The sequence below is a fragment of the Ictidomys tridecemlineatus genome, chromosome X (genome assembly GCF_052094955.1).
Source record: "Ictidomys tridecemlineatus isolate mIctTri1 chromosome X, mIctTri1.hap1, whole genome shotgun sequence".
Classification (NCBI taxonomy): Eukaryota; Metazoa; Chordata; class Mammalia; order Rodentia; family Sciuridae; genus Ictidomys; species Ictidomys tridecemlineatus.
Window position 1 is genome coordinate 31,748,011 of NC_135493.1, and position 25,353 is coordinate 31,773,363.

At 33.0% G+C, this 25,353-nt stretch overlaps 1 protein-coding gene across 9 annotated transcripts in view; it reads left to right on the plus strand.

Moving 5' to 3' along the window:
• The window catches only part of Klhl13 (kelch like family member 13), a 181,854-nt gene that overhangs the window by 102,738 nt on the left and 53,763 nt on the right, over nucleotides 1–25,353 (plus strand). For 2 of the 9 annotated variants that reach the window (XM_040284640.2, XM_078034336.1), the window contains exon 3: nucleotides 3,605–3,670. The exons of 3 other annotated variants lie outside the window; for them this stretch is intronic. In XM_040284640.2, the coding sequence (XP_040140574.1) occupies nucleotides 3,605–3,670 (66 nt within the window). Of the gene's footprint in view, nucleotides 1–1,820; nucleotides 1,912–3,604; nucleotides 3,671–12,947; nucleotides 13,316–13,789; nucleotides 14,035–25,353 lie in introns of those variants that run through there. 4 more of the 9 variants (XM_021722397.3, XM_021722395.3, XM_021722396.2 and 1 more) reach the window with 4 other exon arrangements.

The window sequence follows — 25,353 nt, forward strand, 5'->3', positions numbered from 1 at the left end:
ATTTTCATGTTTTTAAAGCTAGCATGGTAAAAAATTTAAACTTCCCTGTGTTCTAGCATGTATATCCTAGACCCCTTCAGATTCCCATTATAACTATTAAATAATAATTTATTTAAGATTTATGTTAGTAAACTATGAGTTGATATATTTCATAGTAAACTTTGATAATTAATATCTATTAAGTAGTTTGAATTACTCTCAATCATTTGTAGTGCTAGATAGTTATGATTTGAGTTTTGTTCCATTTCAGAGATACAAGAGGGTTCTGATTCATTCAGTTAGCATAGAGAATTTATACAACCCTGGACTTCTGCCTGCTTTGCCAGTTTTCCTAGTCCAGTGACAGAGATTTCTTGGACAATATGTGCTAAATGTTAGGAATAACACAGACCCTGTAATGGAGGAATGGTTAAAAAAAGTGTAGTACAATTGCTATGGAAGATGTCACAGAAAAGAACAGAAATTGAGCTGTACCTGGAAGGGTGGGTTGAGTATAGAAAAGTTGAGACAGGAAAAGATTTCATGCAAGACAGACCCCTGGAAAAAAGTGAGAAAGAACAAAAAAAGCCGGTACAGTAGAGAATGGCAAGTTGTTGTTATGAATACTAGAGACAGTAAACTGCTAGAATGTATGGTGACTTCTAAGTGCTGGACTTAGTTGCTTAATTCTTTGGTTGATCCACTTATTGAACAAATGGTTTCTCATAGCTCAGAGGATAAAATACAAATTTCTTAGATGTTGTGTGGCCTTCTGCTGTGTGGTTTCTGCGTAATCTTAAAATCTACTCCTCTCAACACTTTGTACCCTCTTTGCAGTCATATTGAACTCTTTCCAGATATATTGAAGACTTTGCTGATCCTTCCAACATGTTGTACTCCCTCAAATCTGTGCGGTTGTGCCTAGGCTATTTCTTCTAGAGTATGTCTGATGAATTTCTCATTCTTCAGCCTCAGTTGCAGCAAGATTTTCATTATTCTGCTGTTGCTGTAGAATTCTGAGTCTGTACTACTAAAGCTTCTGCATCTTATTTTGTGTTGTTGAAATACATGCCTGTTTCCCTCACTCAAATAGGAGCTTCCTGTGACCAAGGGGTTGTGACTTATTCATTTTTATAGCCATATCACCAACTATAGTACCTATAGATAATTCAACTAATGTTTTTAAAATAAAATAATCATTGAACACAATTTACATCATGTGTAGTTTCATTTTAAAAGAGTGATCTAGAAGCAGTGTGATTGATAGACTGAGATAGGAGATGCAGGGAGACCAGTTACATGTGTCTTCTTTAAACAAGCTTATTTGTTTTAAAAAAAACCAAGGGGGATTAGATTCCTGGAAAATTGGTAAAGAGAAATGATAGGATTTGTGGCTGGCTTCTATAGGCAAGAGAGAGGAAAGAGGAAAGATAATAAAGATTCAGTATGACAAATAGAAGGACAGTGACCCTTGCAAAAAATAAGATTACTTTCAGATAAACATGTTGTTTCCCAAGTCAAATCTCGTATTAGCAATTCGCCTTACCTCTTCTCTGCTCGAAAGATAAACACTCTGTTCCTCTTCAATTTATTGGAATTAAGCTCAAAATTCATGTGATCCCCATTTTCATATCTGACCTGGAGTTTACATGTGAAATACAAATAGTTCAAGCACACCTCGTACAATTTTCTATCAAGGGAAAGTGAGCAGTGCATAGGTTTTTGAATATAAAAAGCCTATTTCTGCTTTTGGGAGCTGCAACTGAAGTGTTATACCAGCCAGATGCACTGGGGTGCGCTACTATGTAGCAGAGCCTAGCTGTGCATCACAGCTCTTAACTTTAAAACTCCAGAGAATTTGATGAGAGAGGGATCCACAAGAACATGACAAATGATGAGAGTTCAAACCTTAAGAGAAAAATGGGCTTATTGGTAAGAGACCTTTCTTTTCCTTTATTTACTGCTGTTACTTATTCATTGAAATAGCAAGCCTGTTATTTTCATATGTGGCTGTGAAGCGGTATACAAAAATCAATTTTATATGTATTGTAGAATTCAGGAGACATATTGGTAACCATGTAAAAATCATAGAGAGCTTGTATAAAGCTGTATTTTTAACAAAATCTCTAAGGAAATTTTATTTGACTTCAGACTGTGGTATAGATTTGTTTATATAGCTTAAATGTAATCCAGGTTAAGAAATATATATTTAAAAAGTTAAAATAAAGAACAGTGACTTGTGTAGAAATACATAATTTCACTCAGTTGCCAGAAGGTGGCACACCAGATTCTTCTTACATACACAAAGAAAAGGAATAATATTAATAGGAATATAAAATAAGCTGTATTTAAAGATATTTTAATGTTTTTAAAGCAAGGAAATGTTATAATTGTTATTTGCTTGGCAAGGCTTGTGCTAAAACATGCCAAATATGAATTTAACTTATTATAGCTTTTAATCGTTCAACAATAATATTTATATTATAGCATTTTAAAAGTAGACTTTGAAACAATATTGTCAGCAAGGAGATGGTATTTAGAATTTATCATGCTAAGAAAGAAAATATTCGCCATTTACCTTTATTCATTGAAAGTCATTGGATTTAAGACAATCTTTTAGGTAAGGTCTTTGTCAAGGTCTTTGTAAAGATACTATTAGACTATGACTTTGATTTAGTTACGACTTTAATAAGGCAATAATGCTTGTGAGATGACCCAGAAAAAATTCAGACAGGTTATTTCGAACATAATGTTAGATGAGTCTAATGTTTACTTTCTAGAAGCTAATAACAATGTAAATAGAATAAGTGTAAATAAATTACATATTGTGTTAGAGCTTCTCAAACATCTGCCAACGTGCTGTAATTTATTAAGAGAGTTGACTGTCGGCAGTATATACTGCAGTGCTTCTGTAGTAGTCTCTATTTTTAAAACTGCATTCCTTAGGCAGTACCAGAAGTGTATCTGTCCAAGGTTGCTTTTTTGTGTGTTTGCCTAAAGGAACTAGATAAATGGCAGAACTTCCCCAACACCAAATCTTCTAGTTAGAAAACAGTAATCTATTTATATGTTTTTATTAATTACAAGCAGTATGAAAATAAGAAAATTGGTAGTAAACGAGCCCAGAAGAACATTAGCCATCTGTTCTCTGAAAGCTTGTAATGTGTGTCATTTGCTTTCAGGTTTTTATGGCAAAGCGGTATATCAGCAAAGAATTGACCTTTAGGCTTAAAAAGCTAGAAAATGACAAATCACTTCAAGGACTGAGTATATGTTTACTGGAGAAGTGTTTCCTTGTGTCCAAATTTGGCTAGTTTAGCTTGTAGATCTGTTGTAAATAAATGTTGTACTTAATGTCAATCTTTATTCCAGAGTTTCTAAAACATTAAGAGAGCTTCCAAAAACAAATAGAATCTTATGACTTTCTAGTTAAGCTTTTTAAAAGTCAATTTACATAATTTTAAATTGTTCTGTGTGGCCTTAGCTGTTTAGGGTTTATAAATATGACTTATTAATTTACAGCTAAAATGCTTTCAGGGTATGCTTTGAAAAATTTGAACTAAATACAATGAAGCCACAATTAACCAGACTTTTTTTTTTTTTTTTTTTTGCACTCCACTTTCAGGAGACGGAGGCAATTGTCTTTAAAACAAGCCGATTTCAAGGATATATTCAAAAAATCAACTTCAGGGTATGTCTAAGGGTCTGCATTTTCCTCTACTTTTTTTTCAATGAGAATTTATTTTAATAAAAGACCCTGAGAGAGCAGAAGACATTTAGTTATCAAGTAAAGTTTGATGATGTCTAAGATTTTGTGTTTATTTAAAAAAATTATTAAAGTACCACACATCATTTATTGTGCTTTATAGTTTCCTTTGTGCTTTTGCAAATATAAGTTCATTTGTTTTTCATAACATTGCTATGAGATGAGCAAGGAAAGTTGCATTTTTCCTAATTTACAGATGAGGAAAATAACACTAGAGGTCATAAAGCTAATTAGTGACAGAACTGGTACCAGACCCATGGTGCCTTGTGCTGTCCTCTGGCATTCTTCCTCATGAAAAAAGTTTAAAACAAGTTTTTAGCTTTTAAATTTGTAATACACAATCAATATAATTTATACTACTTAAAAAATTCTTGTCCCTCATAATCTCCCACTTTTCATCTTTTTGTCTGCTTCTCTGCCTGTCTGCCAGCTGCATGCTATTGCTTTCAGATTCTCCCAGACCTGGAAGAATTTGGAGTGTGGGAGGTCAAGATAATGGTTGTGGACAGTTCAATTTGACAACTGGTGGTGAGCAGCCAGTGCTGATGTGCTAAGCAAAGCTAGGGATTGAGAGAGAAAACAGAATGTTACTATAGTTGGGGCATTTTGAGCAGGGATTAGCAACCTTGACCTTAAAAGAAGTGTTTCTCTAAGTTTATTAGACCTGGCATGGTAAGCAGTGGGAGTACTTGTTTCAAATGCAGAGTACAAATACCTATCTCCAGACTTCTACATTTTATTTACCCTGGTTGATTATTAGCATATTAATGTTTGAGAGCATCTGCTTTAAAAGTATAAACTTTTCTCTCTCTCTTTCAATTGTACAAGAGTCAAAAGAAGAGACCCTTTTTCTCAGTAACATTTGTGTTTCATGAGAAATCATATCAACCAGGGCAGTGGGAGCCAAGGGGTAGGCAAGGGTGAGGAATAACAGATATTATTTACCCACATTTCTGTGTCCACCTCTGAAGCACACCACAATAGGTAATGCTCACTTTGGAGACTGTGAAGTATTTTTTAAAAAAGATTGTGTCCATTTTAAACTTGAAGAAGGTGAAAAGGCAGAAAGAGTCCCATCAAAAGGTGAAAAATAAAGGTTTATATTATAATAACTAACCTTTCCTACTTTTTATTTTTAAGTAATTTTTTTAAAAGTTGCCTAGAAAATTAGGCCATCCAAGCTTCTATTATAGGTCAGGCTTTACTGTGTTAATATATTTGTTCTCCTTTATGTTTCATATGCAAATATCCAGTCAGACTGATTAGATTATGAGGGCCTTATAGCCAAGGCACATGTGTTCTTTTCTATATTTGTAACATTCAGCAAGTCATATATTTTCAATATTTATTGATGACTGAACTAAATTAGCATGTACCTCCTCTCTAGGGGGTTGGGGTTGAGCATAGTGAATTGATTGATTTTGGTATTTCTGACATCAAGTCTATGTTGCACTGTCAATAAAGGTTAATATAGTAAAAACAGCCTCAGTAGAAACACATTTTAGTTAACATATAAGATAGCATGGTCCTAATTAATAAATTTGCTAATGCCTTTCCCTGAGTATCAGTTGAAGCTCTGTCTTGCCTTTTGGAATATGTGTTTTGTTGTTCTGTATTTTACGAGTCTGAATCTCAAAAACTGGTATTTTTTGAGACCTGTAAACATACATATTAAAAAAATTAGTTTTAGATAGACACAATACCTTTATTTTATTTTATTATGTGGTGTTGGGGATTGAACCCAGTGTCTCATACATGCTAAGCTAGTGTTCTGCCACTGAGCCACAGCCCCGGCCCTAAACATAAATATTTTTGTTTAATGTCTGAACAGTATTGTAGGAATTTAAATAAAATGGCTAGACCCTGCAGTGGAAGATACATAAAAATGCTCAACAGTGTCTCTGACTTAGATCAAGCTGAATAAGGAATGAATGAATAAATATATACTAGCTAAAGGGAAAATATTTTCACCCAAGTGTTATGTAGCTTCAGAATTCCATGAGAAATGACTAAAATAACTGATTATTTAAAACAAGCATTTGATTTTAAAGATGTGAAGTGATTCTGAACATATTATAGAAGACAGGCTTATAAAGGCTGCCAGGAAACCTAAAATTAAATTACCACTAGCTTAAACCTAGGGTCAATCTAGAATATAAATTTTGTTTTTATTCAAAATTTTATCCACTTTAGTTAATAATAGAACATGAGATAAAGGAAAATAAATGGTTTACCCCCTATGGGATAGCTGTTGCATCCAAATAATAAAGTTAGACATAATGCCAAAGCAATGCTTTGGGTTAGATCACAATACATGACCACTTTTTATAACATGTGCTAATGATGTGTTATAACAGGATTTTAATTAAATTGCTATTTGAAGGCATAGAAAATTTAAGTTATACACTTTTTAGTTAGCATTTATAATTTAGGCTTACCACCATATATTGGGCATCTTTCGCTACAACTGTTTCTATATCCTTTACTTGTTTTAGAGAACTTAAAATCAACAAAGAGAAGAATTCTAAATTAGAACATGAAAAGGATCTAGAAATAGTCATGAAAATAGAGAGCAGTTTGCTAAAAGTCTGTTGGTTACTACCATATTAGACCAAATACCATGACTATAAACTGTAGCCTTAACATAACTGTTAGGCTTCATAAGTTAGAGTAATGAATCATAGAGTTCAAATTTGAGATTGAGATGTTTTTGAAGTATAAGATTTTCTCACTTATTATATAATTAAACCTTTTCTTTTTAGTGACCAATACTGTCTGTGGATATAGGTATAGGAAATTTAAAGTTTTAATGATTAAGCCTGGGAAATGGTAAAAGAAATAAAACAATTGAATATAAAGAACCATTTTTGTGGAAAATTCAAAGTGTATATAATCTTGATGAATCATTAGGATTAACTGTCCATGAAAGTATTGCCTCTGGTTATTCAAATATTATTGTGGTTATACTATAAAAACCTGTAATCAAGATTTACAAGTAAGGAGAAGAGATTGGACAATCAGGTAATTGTGTAACATTGTTTTTAGCTGGAACACCAATGGTTCACATGTGGCTATAATAACTCTTTTTATATATGTTTTTCAAAGTAGTATCATTATTTCATCGATTTACATTGGAATTTTAGAGAAGATATACAATTTTAGATTTTTTTTAGAAACTCAGATTTAAAAAAAAAATCAAGGTGGTTCTAAAATACTTTAGAATGTATCAAGAATTGACCGGCATGTCTTTTTTGAGGTTGGTATGTGATATATTTATTGTTTAAAAGGTTTTAACTATCATAAACAAATGTTATTAGCAATTGTTTATTCTTAGCAAGATATTTCAGAATTTATAAATATAAAGATTGTAGATAAAAAATATATATGTAGTTTTCATACATCTTTAATCTTGCTTCTGTGATTGCTACACCAAAATTAAACAGTTTTGCAATTATTGAAAAGCTCTATATGAATATATTTTAATCCAGTTCAGCCATATTCTTAACTCTTTCTTCAATTGCAAGCTCATTCTACTTTATTTATTTATTTTTTTTGGTGGTGGTGGTGGGGGGCATTACAGAGGATGAAATCCAGGGCTTCATACATGCCAGGCAAGCACTCTATTACTGAGTCAAACACCCAGCCTGCACTGCAAATTTAAAATGGCTTTTTATTTTGACAAGTTTGAATGTTTTATGTACAATGCATCAGAAAAGCTAGCAATGACTTGTTATTTTATTTGCCCAAAATAATTGAAGGATATACTTAGGAAAATGCTGAGAGATGACCAAACAGATAAAAAAATCTTTATTCAAGGTGAGAGCAGAGATTCCTCATAGAAAAATTTATTTTATTTAAATATTTATTCTGGATGTTTTTCTTTAACACATACCTGATTTTGTTTTTAGTATTGAGAATAGAACCCAGGGGCATTCAACCTTTGAGCCACATTCCCAGCCTTTTTTAAAAAAATATTGTTATAAAATATTTATTTTTTAGTTATAAGTGGACACAATATGTTTATTTTATTTTTATGTGGTGCTGAGGATCAAACCCAGTGCCTCATGCATATTAGGTGAGCGCTCTACCTCTGAGCCACAACCCCAACCCCCTAAAAATATTTTATTTAGAGACAGGGTCTCACTGAATTGCTTAGGGCCTCAATATGATGATGAAACTGGCTTTGAACTTGCCATCATCCTGCCTCAAACTCTTGAGCCACTGGGATTACAGGGATTATAGGCAAGTGCCACTGTACCTGGACACACACACACACACACACACACACACACACACACACACACACATACACTCTTGTCTTAACACCATAACATCTTTCATCTGTTTCCCAACTACAGAAGGTGTTACATAAATATGAGGAATTACTACTGTTCTGATTTTCCATTCCCCTTCAGCCAGTCATTATCTTCCTTGTCCCTGCTGCTTCCTTCTTCTTTAGACCCTTCCCTAGTGCTTCCTGACTTTTCAACATACCAATTCCTCACATTGCTGCCTACTTAGTATCCTTCCTAGCCTATGAAACTATTGCAGACTGAGAGAGTCCTGAGTTTCACATTATTTATGTCAACATGAAATAAGAATTCTTGGGGCTGGGGCTGTAGCTCAGTGGTTGAGTGCCTTCCTCACATGTGTGAGGCACTGGGTTCTATTCTCAGCACCACATAAAAATAAATAAATAAATAAAGATATTGTGTCCCTCTACAACTAAAAAAAAAATTAAAAAAGAATTCTCTATGCATGTACATGAGTATGTGCCTGCACAATTATGTCTTCATACTCAATTTATATTATGAATGATTGGTAGGTACTCTGTAAATCCAAGACATAGTCATAGCCACAGTTGTGCTATGTCTTCATAGATCTTTTGTAGGACTATAAGGATCCACACAGTTATGTTAAGGAAATTTTCAAGATAGAACTTTCTAGCATAGTTATCTCTGAAAAACATCTGGAATTTCCCATTTTGATTGTAGCAAGACCACATATATATGTAGTAAGAACTTTTAAATGTATTTTATATTCAATTTGATATAACCAAATAGAGATACACACACGTATACACACATAATTAGAAATCTGTATAACAGATATACACAAATATGTACAGCTATAAATGTGAACAGTTCTATTTCCTGTAAGAAGGAACCAAAATATATTTAGAATTTTACTCTTCTGTCCAGAATTTTTGTGTGCTTTAACAGATTTAACAGTTCTATTTGGTTGCTGTCCAAGTACTTATACTGATTGGTAGAACATAAACGGGGCACATAGCTTGTCATGATCTACAGTCTTGTCTGGGTAACATGAATAACACTGATAATCTAGATTAGTTTGCAGAGACATTGTCAGGACTAAAGAGATTACATAGTGCCTGCTCACATAAAATGTGGCTGATGTTTTTAGTTTTTAGCTGTACCTACCTCAGATTAACTTTTTCCTTTTAAGGAAAAGGTCGGTATGTTTTTAGGGCATATCAAGAAAAAATGGAGAGAGAGTTTAGGCACACAATGTATTAGATGGTACTGGTCAGCAAGTTAAATTTTACTTAAGTTATTTAGGAAAGCATCAGACAATTATTTGTGCTTTTTTTTCCCTATGGGGAGGAATACCAGGGATTGAACTCAGGGGAACTTGACCACTGAGCCAAATCTCCAGCCCTATTTTGTATTTTACTTAGAGACAGGGTCTCACTGAGTTGCTTAGTGTCTGACTGTTGATGAGGCTGGCTTTGAACTTTCAATACCCCTGCCTCAGTCTCCCAAGCTGCTGGAATTATAGATGTGCACCACTGTGCCTGGCTGGTATTTGTGCTTTTCACTTTTGTCCCACACTATGACTGGCTTAAGTTGTATTTACCCTTTTCTCTCTGATTATTCTTTTTTGTAGATTTTTTTTTTTTTGTAGAACAGTTTTGTAGAATTGAGACATTTTGGAAATAGTTCCTTATGTACACCTTTTCATTTTGGGTCTTTCCTACTTCTATCTTTCTGTGTACATCTACTATGTGGGGTGAATGGTTCTCTCTAGTTCTTATTTATTTAAAATACATTGAGACATTTACAGAAAATGATTCACTTCAGATAAAAGCATATATCCTATGGAATGGTTTGATTTAAAGAGAGACAGTAGAGATTCTAGAGAGGGAGTCCTAGATTAGAGATTTAGAACAGTTCTGCTTCTAATTAGAATGGTGACATTGGACAAATTAACATCTTTGAGTTCCAGTTTTTTCATCTATACAAGGAGGGCACTCAGCAAGATGATTTCTAAGAGTTTTACAAGTTCTAAAAATCTCCTCTTCCTATATCAGGAGCCAGGAATTCTGTGTTGTAAGATTTGGCCAAGAATGATTCTTTCTGTGCCTTGGCCAAGAACCATCATTGTCCTTTGTTTATTATATCTCTAAAATATGCATTTCACAGGTATTTTTAAGGTGATTAGTTAATGTTCATAACATGCTTTGAAGATCTTTTGTGTATGCTGTCTTTCTATCCTGTCTTATGCAGTGGTCTGTAATAGAAACCAAGTGTTCTGTAAATAAAATCAGTATTTCTTAAGATATGACTGAGGGTTTTTTGACATTTACCAGTCTCAGTATTAAAGTAGTGGAGCACTAAGCTTGCATAAAATTATATTTTAAATACATATTTAATAATTTTCTTCGTTTTTTCTGTAGATGAAAATAATTTTTAATTCTGGAATGTAATGATTATTATAAATATATTCATAGTTGCTAATAGAGTATCTGCCAGGGTAGTAAAATCTGATTAACTTGGATACTGCTAATTTGTAATTGGGGTAATTTTACCTGGCTGAAGTTTATTTCTAAATGACGTATGAGGAATGTTGTTAAGCAAATTAAAATAGTGTATAGTTCATGGATCACATTTCTACTCAAAGGACTGTTTTTAAAGCCTTTGGCATAATATTTGTTTGCTTATGAGAGAAAATTACAAATGATTTAGCAATTTATTAAAGCAAAAATAAGAATTAGATATACATAAATGTCCACAAGCTTTTGAATTTTTGAGTTTTTAAGGATGCTGAGGATGGTGTGCAAGGAAGCAATCTTATTTTCTTTTCACTTTACTTTGAATAAATATTAAAAATATTGGAATGCCACAAAACTAGTATTGAGAAATCTAGACTAAAATTGATGCAGAAAATTAATGAATTTGGTTTTTTGGAATGTAATGAGATTAGAAAAAAATGTTGTTTTTTCTCAATCAGTTGATTGTTCACAAAAGAATAATAACTTGAGAATCTTTACAATAAAATGGTCTTCACCTGCATAATGGGGTAAAATATATTTTTAGAAATTTGGAAAACTCTTCTTTAGCCCTATTTTCTGCTAAGAAGTTTTGAGGAATCTCTATAGACAAATAGACTGCTAGATTCACTTCACTCCATGGATTTTTGTAGAGTTTTGGGGTCTTTATTCTCAGAAGTTGAAGTCACATTTGTAATTACTGCTTTGTAAAATTTTCATAAGCATGAAAATGTTCAATTGAATTTCCTTTCTAAAATATCACCTCTTACTATGTATTATTATATAGCTTTTTATGTTTTATATTTTTAAATATTTGCAAAAGCTTCAGGTTTTGAAAATTTGTTTGAAATTCACTGTGGAATGAGACATTCCAACATTGATGCCTACATACGTGTGTGAGCCTGCACATGTATGTGTGTGAGTGTGTGTGTGTGTGTGTGTGTGTGTGTGTGTGTGTGTGTATTCTTTGGTTTTCAACAAGTTGACACTGATAATTGTACCTGGGACATTTCTGATTTAAAACACTAAAACTTTATAATGTAAAATGCATTGACTATGGTATATTTGTATTAGTGGCATAAGTTTTTTTTTAACCTTTTAAATATATTTTGGCCATGAAGGTATTGATAAAATACTCCTTTCTCTGATTCCTTTAAAGATTTTTATGACACAGTTTTTGTACAGATACTTAAAAGGAGTTAGAAATGTAATTTGGGTTTTTTGAGGGGCATTTGCATATGATAGATTGAATAAAAGTTGTATATGAGGTAGTGGTGGCTAACATCAATTTAATATTAATAAAGTTTATGTATTACTGATAGATGCTTTAAAATAAATGTTCTCTCTCCATATATGTATTTGTGTGTGTATGTTGCATATACATAATGATTGTAGTTCATAGGAAGAAAATAGTTTGTCTTTTTGCCTCCATATTGACCTGTATTTTAAAAGGATGGTTCTTGTGATTATCTTAGGTGATTCTGTGCTGAATTTCTGGTATATTAAATTGTGTATTTTGGAGTTTGTGAAAGTAGCTTCTTACTATAATCTGAGCCCTTTTAAATACAAATGAAAAATCCTCTTAACCTACTAAATCTTAATATTAAAAAAAGGAATATTTTAAAAGTATCTGAAAGCTGAGTATTTCAGCTGGAAGCACAGTTTATTTGGATACAAACATGAAAGTAAATATGAGCTCTTTGTCACTACAGTGATTTTGTTAGAAGGGAGTGACTTTTGTTTCAGGGTTGATCTGCCTTTATTAAGCTTGCATTGATGGAGATGGATAATTTTATCTTCACGTAGACATAGAAGGGTGTTATGATGGTATGTTTTTAGTGATTAACACTTGCCTACATTAGAAGTAAAATTCTTCAACTGTAAATAAAGAGTTCAGCAGAATACAATTTTAACTTATTGTTACTTTTGAGAATTGTGTAGAAATTTTATGAATTTGTTTTGGTGCTGTAAGCAGAAACTTAAAACGCCCACCACTTTTGAAGCATTCACAATGCTGTTTTCTGGAAGTATTTTAAAACAATATAGATGAACCCTTTATTTGCCATTGCTTTCACGAAATATCTCAAGCTGCCTTTGACAGCAGCTTCAATTTTTGAACCTTTGTGACAATCGCTAATCCCTAGAGGTTACTGGGCAGCCGCTGAGCTTTGGAGTGGTCCCTGCTGGACACCTGCTTGGCCAGCAGCGTTGGTCTTTCCTCTAGGCAATTTGTGAGCTGTTTGGGGGCGGATGGGGGAGGAGTGAGGGGGGGTGAACGGGAGGAGAAAGAGGGAAGAAGAAGGGGAGGGCAGTATTGAATTAGATTGTTGATAGCGTCCCTCTGAGGACTGCTATTAAGAGCACGCTATTCTGTACTTCTCTGCTGCAGAAGGCAGAGAGATATTCGAGTTCCACGGCATGTTGTAAATGTATGAGATTTTTCTCATCCCGGCTTGGAAACAAAAATAGGGGAAGGAGAGCAACTTGAATCAGAAGCAACTAGAAGAGCGTGCAGAGTTCTGCAGCAGTTTATATTTGTTCTTACATTTTGCTTTCTTCTAACTGGAAAACAAGGGATTGGCATTTTTAAACAGGCTTTTCCCATAATGGCATTCTTGTATTGTGTGGCCAGAGCTTGCACAGGAGGAAAGCAGGCTGCTGAATTTAGTCACTGATCTCTATTAGCTGTGGCCTAAGGCTATGCTGAGGTTTATATCCCATTTGTATTGTTGCAGCTCAAAAGAAGAATGTTCAGAGGATGACAAGTGTATTCTGAGTAGGTATGTTGTTTCATTTTCATATGAAACCCATCTATTTTTTTCCTGCTACTATTGGTCAGAAATCAGGTTAATAGGTGCAGAAAATACTATAGTGCTGCAGTATCCCTGTTAAGATAGAACAATAGCATTGCAAGCTTAAAAAAAATCAAACCCTTAGCTGCTTTTATTAACTAAAGCTGCATTGTATGGTATGCACAGTGCAGTCATATATATATATATATATATATATATATATATATATATATATATATATATATGTGTGTGTGTGTGTGTGTGTGTGTGTGTGTGTGTGTGTATGTATATGTATATGTACATATATATTCACACAGACACACACACACACACACACACTGCAGTCAACGCTTTTCTAACGAGGTGGCACTATTGTTGTGTTGAAAGGATAGAATCATCATATTGCTTTAGGGGACAGGAGGGTTTAAAGGAGGTACCTTGCAGTCCTATTTCACAGATTGGAAGCAACGGTTTAAGGGCACTGGCAGAATCCTTTGCTTGTTCTCCGCGGCAGCCACTGCTGTGTCAGTACAGTGTGGAATGGAAGTCCTAGTTGGTAGTCTGTTATGGAAACGCTGTTTACTGTTATTGTAGTACCGTGGTGACAACATGCCATTGAAATGGAAAACGAGCTCTCCTGCTATCTGGAAATTCCCAGTTCCTGTGCTTAAAACATCCAGGTCAACTCCACTTTCTCCAGCATACATGTAAGTGAGAGAAAATAGGATATTAAAGTGGGATTTCATTCATGAATCTACCTTGTGACAAAACGGGGAAACCCCTAAACAGCAATATCCAGAAACCTACAAGATTAGAAAATCCTCATGCTTGCTAACATTTAAAGAGATTGGCATGCCCACATTTTACCATTGTTTTGTTTTCGTATAGTTTATGTCTATGTTCACTTAAAAAGTGCTTAATGCTAATCTAATTACTAATGTGAAAGCACAAAGGTATAGCCAAGAGATTGCATTAGGAAACTTTAATGTTTAAGGTGGAATTTAAAAAAATTTCTATATATCTAAAACCTGATTATTTCTTTTGTGTAATGGCTTAAAATACGATGATTGATGTTGGTGGTGTGTTATGTCTTCTATAGTATTTTTTATGAATTTGAAACATTCAAAGTTAACATATTGGTCAGAAAATGAGTCTTTCAATCAAGACTTTTATACTGTAGTTGTATATAAATTTTAATAAGTTTGACATTGCATCTTTTCAGTTCTGTCATTTGAGTTCTAAAGTGTAAGTTTGAATTCTTGCAGATTATACTTTGAGCAGTTATTTATATGCAGAGGTTTGAAAAATATTCTATATGTTACTATTTTAGAAATGTATGTTAAGTAAAAAATACTGAAATGAATTGAGAAGTCTATCCAAGATTTTTTAGAATTTTCCAAAATCTTGTTAAATTTATAAAGCGTAGCTTTAAAAATAAATTTTAGGAGATATAATAAAACATTCTTTTAAAGTAGTATTCACAATCCTTTTCTTTTGGTGGAGGAAGGAGTGAAGGAAAGCTGGACCTTTTTAAAAAACAAAATTAGTGCAAGAAAAGCTTTTGAGTACGAAAAATGTTTTAACTATAAGTGTTCCCTTTAAAATATCTCTCAGTAGGAAAGGTGTGGGAATTTTTCCTTGCTTTAGGTTAATTGTGTCTGTAAAAGTCTGGTGAGTTACCATTTTTAACTTAGTTTTTTGTTTTATATGAGATTCAGATACACAGTGATAGATATCTGGTTCTTTGAAAGGCTTTCAGCTGCTGAGGAAATGTGTTTATGCTTTCAGTCTGAAAGAAATGATTCCCTGGAAAGCTCTAAAAAAATGAGGACATTTCAGAATCATTTTCAGATTTTTTTTATATTCCTTTTTGATACTACAGGTTATTTTATCTGTTATAGGTGTTAAACAGTTTCTCTTATGAAGTAAAATTTAGACTATATTTGTAAAAAAAACCCCAGCTATATCTGATTTTCAAAAGCTGTTTTTGTCAAAACCATAAATTAATGGAGGTGACAAGTTAATGGAGGTGGACAAATTAATTGAGCTCTTTCACACTATTTGAGAAAATAGGATATGCCTGTTGACTTTATGAATGTTGGCTGGTGAGAAATCACCAAAGATTCACCAGAAACAACTTTATCATAAACAAAACAAAATTCCACTAAAATCAGCAGGTTCCAATTCATAATGATTATTAATGTTTCTAGTATTTATACTGTCCAAAAGATTTAAATCACAGCTCTAATTACAGCTGATTTGTCAGTTTTTAGGCATGGTTAAATATATGCCCATATTTTATTAATTCATACTAGCCACAAGCCCAGATACAACTTAATAAAATACTTTCAGTGAGTCACTTTTTTCCTTTTAAGTATTTACCTCTTTGACCTGATGATATGAGTGAACTGATTTAGAAGTTAGAATCCAGAAAATACCACAGGTCTTACAATGTCAAATATGATCATTGGTGGTACATATAGGTAGAATGACAAAATATGTTTGAAGAGCTAATGGGAGGCTAAATTATTTTGACTCAGATCAGTTTATATATAATTAAGTTCACCTAACTTATTTTTCTTTACAAATATTTTAATAATTATTGTTAAGTACACATACACTAAGAGAAAATATTAAATATAGGGAAACACTTGCTTGGGGAGTTTAAATCAGGTGTTTGTTTTTTTTTTTAAATGTGTAGTTTTTGATTATTTTAGTTCATTGCCCCACTTGGCATGAAATAAAAACATAGTATTTAACATGTTCTCATCAGTATTTCTTTATATTCCATAAACCTCTTACATGCAAAATTGATAATAAATTTAACAAAATTTTACTCAAAAATTATGAAGACTAAGTTAGATTACTGACTCAAGTAGTATATTTGCTCTCACAACAGTTTGGTTGCCAAACGTAGGTTAAATCAATTTCTTTGCCTAAACTCTTTGCATTGAAATGAAATAAATTCTGACTGCTTAAAAATTGTGACCTACTAGAACTTTATCTGTAAAATCATTTGTAAAAACTTAAATATTTTGAATATAGGATTCTTCACAGTTGATATAAAATCATTTTGTATGTACAATTGTATAGCATCAGCATTGATTTTTAATGTTTATCATTTTTTACTGTGATTTGTCTAATACATATTATGTGATTTTCATTGAAGTATTGGGTACTTTCTCCAGGACTGAAATATCAAAATAAAGTGTGCTTGCTTGATTGTAGTAAAAACGTGTTGCAGGAATTGAGCAAGCAAAGAAAAATATAAAGGCTCTTTATGGTCTCTTTCTAAACCCAGTGTAGGTGCTGCTTATCTGTAGCTCTTTATTGATGCTATAGATAGGGCGGTGCTGCTAAGCTAGTGAAAGATAAAATACAAAACATTTCACTTTCTGCAAACCTTGAAAAGAAAGGCTATTTAATTTTTTTTTCCTTTGTGCATTTAAAGTCCAAGTTTGTTTTCTCTTTTTAAAAACCCTGAGTGACACTTGAAATGTCTCAACAATTTTCAGACTTCTTGATGATGGACTATTTGTGGCAATTTTAAGGAAAATAGATTTTCTATGTAGCATAAAACACTTTTAAAATTGTGTTGCTAGCACAATTTGTGATACAGGAGAAGAAGAGTATCTTAAAGACAAAAGATTTAGGATGATACAGTCCTTATTGGGTAGGTATAATCTTCTTTCAGCTTCAGACTTGAATACTTGAATGGTGGTATATCATAAATGTGAATTTCTTAAGGGATTGTCTTGATAGAATTCAAGTCCTTGATGACATGTGTTTGTGTTACAGTCTGTTCAACAGTGGGTTGAAGTTCAACCTGAGCCTGAGGGAGAATCTCCTGGTCATTGTAAAATGCATTAGTAAAGACTCTGTTCTTGACAGGTGCAAACCATATAAATTACCCTGTCATTTTGCCTAAATTAATAAAGCTTAAAGGCCAATCACATCTAAGTTGTTTTCTGGTGTTTTACTATTCACCGTTTTAAAACAGCAAATGGTTCCTTTAGGCCAGTTTTTATGGATTGTTATATTCTAAGGACTCACTGAAATAAACAAGATTAACACTAGCAATCCTTTTATCTAATCTTCACAAGCAGCAAATTTTGACAATAATAGTATGACTATACAATTAGGTAAAAATTAGCCAGTGCAGTTTCACAGTGAATTCTAGCAAGAAAGATAATGTGAGATGTATTTGTTAGAATTTTATGTTTCTCAAGCTAAAACACAATGAGTGTTAGTGAACTAGACTTGGCCTCCTTTAGCCCCTGCGCTTGTATTCAGTGAGCTCCCTGTATACAATTATTTTATTTAATATGTAAACTATATTTTATAATAAATGCTAATAGCGCAGTGTTTTATAACGATTGCTTTCAATTATTTCATCAATAAAGCTAAGTCCCTAGATTTCCTGGGAAAAATTATGCATACTTTATAAATTCTCCTTGTTTGTGGGTGATTCAAAAGATAGACATCATAAAAATGTGTTTTCTATTTTGACATTTCTTTCCCATAAGAATGTTTTTTTCCTAATTTATTGAATATATCAAGTTTTGTTTAAGAAATCTTATCTAGTAAAATAAATTTTTAAAATTGATAATCTCAAATTAGAAAAGAATATTTTGTTCCTCTCACAGTCACCACAAACTTTTCCTTGTGGGTCTACTTAATCTCTTTTTACTACATATGCACACTCTAATAAAATTGTGTCAAGAAATAACATAAGTAACACTTATGAACAATTTTTTCAGTCTAACTTTTGTAGCATGTTCTTTGGGAATGTGCCTTGTCTGCACTTGCAGAAGAGATACAAGTAATCTTTGAAGTCATTTGGAGGATTTACATCCCCTTTAATTAATGCAGGGGTCGCTTTGTGAGACCTCTCAAAGATGGCAATACATGTCCTCCTTGAACATGGTCAGTGACAAAGAGCTCACTACCTCACCAAGGCAACAACTTTCATTCATGGACAGCTCTTCTTTTTGTTGAGCAAAATCAATTCCTCCTATTGTTTTAGTCTCCTGATACCAATGTGGCTATATAGATTTTTTTTTTGTCTATTACATTTGAGCTTGAAAACCTCATATGCCATGATTTCCAAACCCTATATTCTCCCAGTTCTCCTCACCTAAATAGTTTTTTCATGTTAATCTTTATGTGTGATTCCACATCTGAATGTGATCCACTGTATGGTCCTACTAGGAAAAGATCTCTCTCTCTTTTTTAATATTTATTAATTTTTTAATTGTAGTTGAACACAATACCTTTATTTTATTTATTTACCTATTTTTAAGCTTACCAGTGCAGTATAATACCTATTTTTAAGTGGTGCTGAGGATCGAACCCAGGGCCTCGCATGTGCTAGGCTAGCGCTCTACTGCTGAGCCACAACCCCAGCCCCAAAGACATCTCTCTCTTTTAAACAGATGTTCTGCTTGTTTAAAAGATCCAGGGATTATGTTATTTTTTAATTATGGAATTTACACTTGTCCCTCATGAATTTAGAGTTTTCACACTTCTGTTTTGGAGGTTTATGATTGGATTGCTTGCTACTTGTTGTCAGTGTTTATTCTTTCAGCTTCTTTAGATCTTGTACTCTAAGGAAGCCTGGCACGTTCAAGTAAAGTTAAAATTTTGTCTTCAGCCCTATTGCATATATTTTTGCAAACCTCTATCTATCTATCTATCTATCTATCTATCTATCTATCTATCTATCTATCTATCTATCTATCTATATTTATATGTGGTGCTGGGAATCAAACCCTGTGCCTCACACATGAGAGGTAAATACTCTACCACTGAGCTACAACCCCAGCCTGCATATATTTTAAAGACTTCTTGACACCATTTAATGTAACTGAAAAACACTATCAAACAAAAAAATACTATTAAACAAATCTTAAAGATAGCTGGTGTTCTTGTTGCTTTTAGATATTTTGAAGAATTTTGCTCATCAATAATTTATGTATATTCATTATTTTTATGCTGAAATGAGTCATGCTTCCAAGTACCCTACCCCTTCCCCAAACACCACCCCCTTCTTCCAGAGGGAAGAAAGACATAATTGCAAATTTTCACACCATCATGGGAAATCCAGAGTTACTGAGAATTCCAAACATTCAACTTGACATATAGCATATTTAGGTGAGACCTATGTAGAGTCAAATTTAGGGAAGAGGGAGAGGGAGAGATGGGAAAGAACTGAGTTATTTGTGTTAATAACTTTATTGCAGTTGAAGAGTTAAGAATTATATGCATTGTACATTCTATTTTAAATTGAAATGACAGCCATAGTATATTGCTTTATTTCTTCAATACTGTGAGAAATAGGTGGTATAAACCTGATAATTTGGGGGAATCCATACATAAAGAAGTTCCTGATTAATTCAGTTTCAGAAGTACTCAGTTCATTTTCAATCACCTTGAAAGTTGAAAATATCATAAGTCAAAATGCATTTAGTAAACCTAATCTACTCAACAATCCAGCTTACCAGTGCAGTATAATATAGAGTGTTGGTCGTATATCCTTATGATGGTGTGGTTGACTGGGATCTGCACCTTGATGCCACTGCACAGCATCTTAAAAGTTTATCATATCACATATGATTAATCTTGGAAAAGGACAAAATTCAGAATTGGAAGTGTGTTTTCTACTCCATGCATATCACCTTCACACCAATGTAAAGTTGAAAAATAAGTCAAACTATTGTTATGTCAGGGCCCATCTATAAGTTAATTTTTTTTTGAGTACTGGGGATTGAACTCAGGGACACTCAACCACTGAGTCATCTCCAGCCCTATTTTATATTTTATTTAGAGACAGAGCATCACTAAATTGCTTAGCACCACGCTTTTGCTGAGGCTGGCTTTGAACTCGTGATCCTCCTGCCTCAGCCTCCAGAGCTGCTGGGATTAGAGGCGCATGCCACTGCACCCAGTTTATGTTAAGTTTAAAATGTTCAGCAGTTACTCACTATTACATGTCAGGCATAACTCTTGTGAGTATTAGGGATATAGCTTTTGTGTCCATTCAGAATGACTCTTCTTCATCTCCCATATTATCTTTATTCATAAACAATTAAATTGCTTATTTTACTGTTGTGAAAATTCAGAACCAAGACAAATAGGTTAAATAAAATTTTTATTTATTGTAATTTTAGTATTGATGATGAATGCAAGGGCAATGAAAACATTACAAGAGAAAAACATGTCTGGGAGAAATGAGGAGAAATAAGTTGGAGATAGGTACCAAATTTCAAAGTGCATATTGTACAGCATAGAAAATGAAGTTTATGCTTAAACTTAATGGTATTCTTTTGAACAAAAAGGATAGAATGCCATCCTTCATGTTGAACAGGGAATAATTTATTGTTTAGATGTTTTATATCATATAAGGGTGCATATATTGCCTTCCAAGAAGCAATAATTTGGTCTCAGACAACAAGATGAAATCTTACTTTAACATAAAGTGATTTTGTTTTCATTTACACTGAAATACTTTTTACTGGAAAACTTGCTATGATGAAGGTACCTATTATTTTTATCAATTTTTTCTCATTTATCATATGCTAAGATAAGAACATACCCAACTTGTTTTGAGAATGCTTCTTAGAATATTGATTGAGAAATGAAAAAAAACAATCCTTCAATAAGGAAAATATAAACAAAACCAGTTTAAAAAATTTATCTTGTATATTAGATATTCTCAGTTTCGTATGAGACATATTTATTCCCAGTTTAAAAATGTGTAGCTGTAAAAGTGCTAAGCACCTTACATGAGGTTTTTCCAAAACTCTATAAAATAAGTCTTCTCTCTGTTTACATATAAGGACATCCAGGTTCACAGAAGTTAGTTAACTTGCTCAGTGTAATGTATCAAGTAGTAAATGAAGTCCACATTCAAACTCAGGGCTACCTGATTTCAAAGCTCTTGACCTCTCTAATGCATTTTCATTTTTATAGGGTTTGGTTACTTTTATGCTATTAATTAGGTAATATTTTAATAGGGATAGAAGAAACAGAAAGATGATAGATGAGAAAGCTTTTTTGGATTAAGTGGTGGTAGTACAAAAAGAAATCAGATATAAGATACAATTTTGTATCTTGTCAAGTGGTGGAGTTTTAGGAAAATATTGGGAAGTTTTTGTTTACTTGCTGATATGATATTGGGATTAACTTCTGATGTTTTAATAGTTTCTTAAAGCATTATTCCACCTTCATTGATGACCTACCTGTTCTCCTCATGGAAGTTAGCCACCATGGACAGTGCTGGAGCTGCTGTGCTCTCTTTAGCACATCCCCAGTCAGTATGTTTAGTACTTTCTTGTGACTATTATCCCATTTCTTAACTGTGTGCAAGAATTCAATTTATTAGTTTTTTTTATTGTTTCCCTAGCAAATTATTACAAATGAATGGTCGAAAATGTCACAAATGTATTATAGTTTTTTAGTCAGAACTTTTGGTTTTAGTCTCAGCAGTCTAAAATCAAAGTGTCTGTAGGACTAAGACTCTATGGGAGAATCTGTTTTCTTTTTTTAATTTATTTTTTGCTTATTACTGTCATTGACCACATTAAATTCTCAGTGACTGTAGTACTGAGGTCCCTGTCATCTTGCTGGCTTCCAGAAGCTGCCTGCATTCTTTGGCTTTTGGCTTTCTCCTTGCTTCTTCAAAGCCAATAACAGCAGATTGAATTCTTTTTAGATTTCCCTTTGACCCACTCTTCTTCCACTTTTAAGGACTCAGGTGATTAGATTGAGCCATCTGTATACTATGAGATACTCTCTCCAAATCAGTGTCCTTAACCTTTGTCAAATATGCAAAATCCCTTTTGCCATGTAACATCCTATCCACAGGTTCCTGGGGTTGAGATATGTGTATCTTTGGGAGGCCATTATTCTGTTTAATGCATACTTCATCGAACACAGTCATGTTAGATTTACAGAAGCACTGTAAGAAATTGTTCCAATTAATCCAAGCAGTTCTGTAAATTTTACTTTCTTATAAATAAATTATTTTAAATATTTTAAAAATATTTATTAATCTTGGCCTCTAGTTTTATTCTTGCAAATCATAGTAGTTTAACTATTACAAAGGCAGTTCTCAAACCCAAAGATTTCCTGGAAATCTTTTTTATTAGTTTATTTAAGATATACATGATATTAGGGTTCATTTTGACATAATGATATAAGCATGGAATATAATTTGCTCCAATGCAGTCCCCAGGATTTCCCTTTCCCTTCCTTCCTTCCTTCCTTCCCCCTTTCCCTTCCTTCCTTCCTTCCCCCTTTCCCTTCCTTCCTTCCTTTCCCCTTTCCCTTTCCTCTACCCTACTGATCTTTTTTCTATTTATTTATAATTGTTTTTTTTAAAATTTTTTTAATCTGTGGAGATATATATATATATATATATATATATATATATATATATATGTGAGATTCACTGTGGTATATTCACATATGTACATAGGATAGTTTGGTCAGATTAATTTCACCATTCTTCCCTTTTCCTGTCTCTCCTCTCTCTTCCTCAATCCCCTGCCTCTGCTCTACTGATCTCTCTTCTATTTTAATGGTACTCCCCTGACACTTTTACTTTTTGGGGGGGTAGGGGCATCAGGGATTGAACCCAGGGGCACTTAAACCTTGAGCCACATCCCCAGCCTTTTTGTTTTTTTTTTACTTTGAGACAAGGTCTTGCTAAGTGGCTGAGGCTGGCTTTGGACTTGTGATCATCCTGTCTCAGTCCCCGGAGCTGCTGGGATTATGACTCCATTGACATCAGAACTGTCAGAAAGTACAAATAAGTTGGGCAGTGTTAATTGCATTGAACAATTGAAAGACTCAGCTGGGTTTGGTGGCACATATACTCAGGAGGCTGTCACAGGAGGATCACAAGTTTAAGGCCTACCTCAGCAACTTAGTGAGTCCCTGTGTCAAAATAAAGACGGGTGGTGGTGATGGGGATGTAGCTCAATGATAGAATTCACTCTCTTGAACTGGAAAAAAAATAGAAGAATAAAAATTGAAGGACTCTATGTTTCTATCTTAAAACATTTTCAGTTTGTTCAAAGGAGTTCAAAATCAGATAAAACATAAAGGCTGCTATGTACATTACAATAGCCAAGTTATGGAACCAGCACAGGTGCCCATCAATGGAAGAATGGATAAAAATATGTGATATATATATATATATATATATATATATATATATATACACACACACGTGTGTGTGTATATATAATGCATTAATTTAATGATAGAAAGGAGGTCAATAGGAGAGAGCAAACAGATCAGGGGTACTTGGGAATGAGATCAATCAAATTATGTTATGAGCAAGTTTGAATGTGGCATAATGAATCCCACTATTATGCATAATTATAATGCACCAATAAATAATTGAAAAGAAACAAAGGCCACCATAAAATAATAGTTTACAACTGGAAGGCTCTCACATGTCTCTGGAAAGTCAAATGGCACAGATTGTTGAGAACCTTCTAGAAATCTTCATATATATATATCAGTTTAAAAATAAATTTATTTTAATTTGAAAATGAAAAAAATCAATAAGACTAAAATAGTTTTAAAATATTATAGAATTAGGTAACAGTGGCAAACAATTATGTGGTTGTTGGCCTTGCTAATGCCCTTCAATGCTTGGTCTTTGGCAGGTGAATGAGGAGAATATTAAAATTTGTGTTGTTAGTTAACATTGATTGCTGATCCAGATTTACAGATAGCTTGATCCAGAAGAAAATAATCCTTTAATATAATAGTAAGGGAAATCTGTGAATTTTTTAAAAATTTGGTGTTTATATGCAACATATGAAATGATACCCTTATGGGCTGGGGAACAAAGTTTGCAATTAATTTTGTCATACAGCATGATATTTGTTGGTAGATAATGTTATCTTATTATAATTTATATAATTTAATCCTTTGGAAAGTAATTATTTATTTGATGATGATCTCTGAGCAAGCAAGTATCCTGACTGCTGTTCGTTTTCTTGTTTCTTAATGCAATGCCTGGCATGTGACAGCTGTTGATTGAATGTTGAATGTGTGAGTGAATTTAGAGCGGCTAGTTTTTAAGTCTGCAGCACTGTTTATATCTATTCACTTAATAGTGTTGGATTTCTTTATTTGATATATGCAGTAATATATCACAGTCTTATTGAAGAGTAATTTATGGGTATTTCTTCTATTAAAGAATGGATACAAAATCCAGATTCTGTCCATTGTTGCTGATAAATACTCTGATGTAAGCACAGACTGGAAGTAGTTTCATTGGAAGCAGTTTGCCAGTCACAAAAATACTTAGTTATGGTGCACCAAATTGTAATTTGATAAAGAAAATAATGTTATAATCTGCTGGAAGATTGCAACTACTCTTAAAGTTGAGGACTATTTGAGTTATTTTCACATATCTTTTATCATAACAGAGAAGACTATTTGAGACAAATTTATATCTTGAAGGTAGTATGTTTGCACTTAAAGGATAACATGTTTTGTGTGTGGAGTTTGATAAAAAGAATGGCTGACTAGAAGGAAAAGAAACCTGACTAGGGTAGGGTTAAGGAGAAATATATTTAAAATTAGCACTAGAAAAACCATCCAAATTTATTTATATTTGAAATTTTTATACTTAAATTGCTTCAATGCAATTGTAAAATATTAGCAGATATTAGATTTACATGAAATGAATCTTCCTTCTATTAAAAATGTTTAAATAAAATGGCTTTTCCACATTACTTGGTTAGTGATAGGAAAAAGTCGTAGCTGTGAATATGTAAAAGCAATATATTTCAAAGAAAAACTTATTATTTTGAAATATTAATTTGAATTTTTACTTATTCCCTAACTATTAAGTATGTATTTCTTTTGAATAATTTGTTGGAATGTGGAATCCGTCAAAGAGAGCTTGGCCAAGAAACCTTGAATCCAAGAGTGTAGGATTTGGTTGTTGTTAGAGAGTAATGAGTCATTGCATACTTTTGAGCAAGGGAATGATTTACAAT